This window comes from Neltuma alba, unplaced genomic scaffold (assembly GCF_004799145.2).
Source record: "Neltuma alba isolate B1F8T4 unplaced genomic scaffold, ASM479914v2 tig00001101_pilon, whole genome shotgun sequence".
Lineage (NCBI taxonomy): Eukaryota > Viridiplantae > Streptophyta > Magnoliopsida > Fabales > Fabaceae > Neltuma > Neltuma alba.
This window is the reverse complement of record NW_021632327.1, coordinates 17,958-22,701: the sequence shown is the minus strand read 5'-3', so window position 1 is coordinate 22,701 and position 4,744 is coordinate 17,958. Positions and strand designations below refer to the sequence as shown.

Below are 4,744 nucleotides of genomic sequence, written 5' to 3'. Positions count from 1 at the left end.
TATTCCATGATAGTCTTTGCCTCATGCCAAAATACGACTAACCAAAGGGAAGGGTAAGATGGGATTTTCTAACTAATAGGTTGTTCTCCCACCTCCATAGCTAGCTTTTGCAGAGGGTTTGTCACTCTACTTGGCTGTCCATCATTGGTGTCAAAGTTTGTGGGCTGACAGCTCTGGGAAGGGCTTGTATCCAGAGGGTTCTGACGTCTTGAAGGTTTTTGATCAGAGAGAAACCTAGTAAAGTGTCTAAGAGTTGAATTGTTGGATGTCAATGCTCCTAGGGGGTCCATTGATGACCAAGGTAATTTGGGGTTGTCACGGTCTATATTTAGTTGCATGAGGATACTTTATGGGACACTCTAGCGTGTTAATTCTTCTTAGTAGCTTGGATTGAGGATAGGGTTTACTGCCGCTACTTGGAGTCCTCCATATAATTTTAGCCTTTCATGCTTCCAAAACTTTTAATTGGACTTTACCAGAGTTGTTGTTCATTAAACTTATGATGCTGTCTCTGAGATTCAAAGATCTGAAACCTGAATCTTAAAACCAGCCGCTGTACATGTCCTAATACAGTGGAAGCACATCGATTGATGCCACTGGGGCCTTCATCTTTAAAAACTTGAGCAAAATATGAATCCCATATCGATGGACTATTTCTGCCCAAGAATAATTATATTATATGCTATTCTTTACATTTTGCAAAATTCTGCATAGGCATTGTTTACTTGACCTTTGATTGTGGCACTGATAGTCTGAACATGTTACAAAGCATAGGCTGTCAAGAAAGGTAGTTATATGATTTTTTTGGTGTCTTGAGTTTCAATGTTGTTTCTGAGAGTTTCTCATGAAGTCGCAGGTTGAGCAGGGAGCACGAAGATCACTGTGCTTCAGCAGGCACTTCCGATAAGCAAGAGCAGGAAACTGCTATGCTTCAGGTCTCAGTTTTGTTTGATTTCTTATTTACTTTGTTTAGAAGAAGAATATTTTTGTGCAAGTTGAAGGGTTTATGGGTAATCTCCTAGGTCTTGATGCGGTAGAGCAAGAGCAGAAGGTCACTGAGGATGCTCGTGAGGTTTGCAGAGCAGGAATGCAGAAAACACAAGATATGCTGCCCAAGTGCTTCAGGTTCCAGGGCCCCCAAACCCACCCCCAATTTTTTTTTTTAATCATTCTTAATTCATCTTTTGTTTGCTTTACAACTCATGTTATGTGGTGAGCATGGAAAAGAGTTTATTCAGCATAGTAGACACTGTTACGATATGTAACTCCTAATTCATGCTATAGGAGAGTTATGTAATTTTCCATCTAACTCTAGTCTTTTTCACAGTTTCACCTGCTCTTCTCGCGATCTCAACTAGACCCTCTCTGGTTCTATCTGACTCAGATATCTCTAAAGCTGTTTGACAGCTTCAAGTGAGTCCATCTTCCAGCACAAACATGCCTCTCTCCCAGCTCCCACACGTTTAAGCCCCATTAAGCATGCCCATAGTCATACATTCAAGCGATGCTATGCCATTTTGAACATGAACCCTTGTCTAATGCATCCTTTTGTGATCACTAATAACGCACTGCATCGCTTCTTCCTTTGTCATCTTGTGGGGTATCCTCCAACTGGGCTGCCTAGAGATAAATGCTTGTTATCTGTATGATCTTTATCGTGGCTTAAGTCATAGTCACAATGTTGCCACTGCCAACAATATTATCATTCCTTCTACTTCCCCCTTCCAAAAAATTATGACAAAGAAGATCCCCCATTGCCACACCTGCTATAATCTTCTATTCAGACACCATTCAATTCATCTTGTAATGTCTGTTAAAGGAAAGAAACATGTTGAAAGCAGGAATAATTCTTCCCCACACTGGCTTGAGGAATAGAGACCCCTAGAGAAGTGTATTGCATTAATCAATAGTTGTTCATTCAAGACAAGTCGCACGAATAGCTTGCAACACCAAGGGACATTTAGTTGCCACATACTCCTTGAAGCTTAGATCACTTCCATTTGGTCACTTTTGACGGCCCCCATTGTATCTCATAAGCCAATTTAACAAAGAAGATACCATTTGATAGATGGCTACCAATTTTGTCAATCAGTGGTTGATACAGCTGGATGATTTTTTTTAAGATTTATTGTTTAGTGGATTAAATTTAAGATTTCTTTTTTACACACCGGAAATAAAAATTTAAGCTTTTCTTTTGAGTGATTATTTGGCACTTGTTGTTTCTGGTCTTATGAGCTTACATTCATTTATTTCTCTTTTGTTGCCCCTCCTTTTAGTTGATTACTTTCACCAGTTGTCTTGAAAGCTATCTTCTTGGACAATTGAAATATTAAATATATCCCGTTTGTTTCCGCTTTTGGTGAGGAGTCAGTGTTTTAAATTTCCTCCTCTTCATGGGAGCCAAAATGTGACTGAAATAACTTGAGCAGGCTCTTGCAATGGGGCCCATGGGAAGAATTATGATTCAATCTTAGCAAACTAGAGATCTCATCGAGGCCTGTTCTCGTATGGTTTTCTGTGGATATGTAGGCTTTTATAATTAATCCTTGTGAAGGGACTACACTGGTGGCCACTTCGTTACTACTTGACAAATCTGCTCAATTGCTTTGCCGAACAAATCAATTTTCTTGGAAAGTTAGTGTTGTCAATCTACTTGGGATGTCAAAGTGTCATGTCCGATAGTTCATGTTCGCATTTTGACAAGGATATTGGACTTGAATTTTAAAATGAACTTTCATTTTCATATCTGGTCAAGGTCTTTCAGTTTCATCTGTTTTTCTCATAGAAACGATGCTTCCAACTTTGCCCATTTTTTCCAGATTTCCTTTTAAGGGTCCTTTCTCTATCCTGCCCCTAGAAATGAAGTTTCATTTTCACATTTTGTTCAGATGAGTTACTTATGCCTTGTTTTATCCTATTTCTCTCTTCTTTAAACTCTAATTGTCTGTCTTTGGTCATATCTTTGTCTACGCTTCAGTATATTGCTTTGTTATGTTGAATGCAATGGTAAATTTTCAGATTGCAACAAATTACAATTTATAAAACCTAATGGCATCATAATCAATGCAGTGACTTCACTTAGTAGGATAATGTTTTTGTTGTTGTTGTTGTTGTAACATTACAATTTACATATATAATTGATGGCAGGAAAAATATGAAGAAGCCACTACTGCGCTTGCTGAAATGGAGAAGAGAGCAGTTATGGCAGAATCGATGCTTGAGGCCACCTTGCAGTATCAGTCTGGCCAAGTTAAAGTCCAGGCATCACCACGGTGTGTCAAGTTTGCCAAATATCTAGCTAACTGTAATTCTATGGTTGAAATGTTTTGTCTTTCCAAATTTTTGTCGTGAAATTTAGGTCCACCCGGGACATGTGGCTTAACATCTCTTTCCATAAGAATAAAACTGGGAATAGGTGCAGCCTTTAGGTTATACAAGAGTAACTTCTATATGTTTGATGGTAAACAGGGCCCTTGATTATGTTGACCCTAGGTCTCTGTTGCTTTATAGGTCTTCGCAACCTGGCTCCCCAGCATCACGAAATAATCAAGAACCGATGCCAGATGTGCCTGCTAGGAGGATAGGTTTGCTTTCTCGTCCATTTGGTCTTGGATGGCGTGATCGAAACAAGGTTAGTCTATGCAGTATGCTCAACGTTTTAGTTGGTTTCCAGCTACTTCGAAATTTAGGATTCGTTAGGTACATCAACGAAATAGAATGAAAAGGAGAATAAAATTTAAAAAAACAATTGTGAATGAAAAATGTCTTTTGCCTTTCTTTTTTTTTTTGGTGATAATCTTTTGCCTTTTGATAAGAGATAATCAAAATGAACAGTTCTTGGTAAGTAATGATAATTGAGATATAATAACCACATCATATCTCAATTTTCTTCATGTAAGAGAAAAGACTCCTATTTTTCAAACCACCAGGATGATAATTATTTGCTGACTGTCCCAGGGGAAACCGACTAACGCAGAAGAGCCAGCGAAACCGACTAATGCAGAAGAGCCAGCGAAACCGATTAATGCAGAAGAGCCAGCAAAACTGACTGATGCAGAAGAGCTGGCTGAAGGAAAAGCGGCGGATGAGGGACAAAGTACAAGTACTCACCAAGAGACTAATGGCCATAAAACATCCTTCCCATGAAAGTTTAATGAGGAAGTAGTATTTTGTTTGCAATTTTTGTTTAGAGCGAACATGTAATTCATTCATTGTTTGTTCACTAAGATGCCATAGAATAATAGTGTATTTGTAAAAGGAAGAAACAGGCTGAGCTCGATTATTATATAACCTTCTCGTTTGTATTGTTCTGAAGGGATGGACTTTGTGTAGCGTGACAGACTAGCGTATATATATAAAATTATATATTAAACTCCGAGTCATCTGTCCATTGCCTCGTTTCATGGAGAAGCTCTCTGGTTCACCTGGATGAATGCGTAGGCACCATTTGGAATAGGATGCAATACTTACTCTTTTTCGAGAAAAAGACAATGATACTAAGTAGGTTAATAACTCTGAAATTTGACTTCATTTTGGTCTTAGCTTTTAAAATTTGAAACCAATGGTTTCGGATCTCAAAATTTAATTTTATTTTGGTTTTGGTTTCTGAAATTTGAAACCAATAGTTCTGATTTCTAAAATGTAATTTGACTTTGGTTTTGGTCCTTGTCCTTCGAAACAAGGACCAACAATCTTGAGATGGACTAAAATAAAATAAAATAAAATTTTAGAGACTAAAATTATT

At 38.1% G+C, this 4,744-nt stretch overlaps 1 protein-coding gene across 1 annotated transcript; it reads left to right on the top strand.

Annotated features, from left to right (window-relative positions):
* Positions 1 to 714: 714 nt before the first annotated feature.
* Positions 715 to 4,278, top strand: LOC114750513 (paternally-expressed gene 3 protein-like; the record flags this gene model as incomplete). Its single annotated transcript, XM_028939107.1, has 6 exons — positions 715 to 787; positions 857 to 935; positions 1,081 to 1,125; positions 3,148 to 3,272; positions 3,511 to 3,631; positions 3,958 to 4,278. Coding segments are annotated over 6 exons (632 nt in total), but the record flags the coding sequence as incomplete, so codon positions are not given.
* Between the last annotated feature and the right edge of the window lie 466 nt (positions 4,279 to 4,744).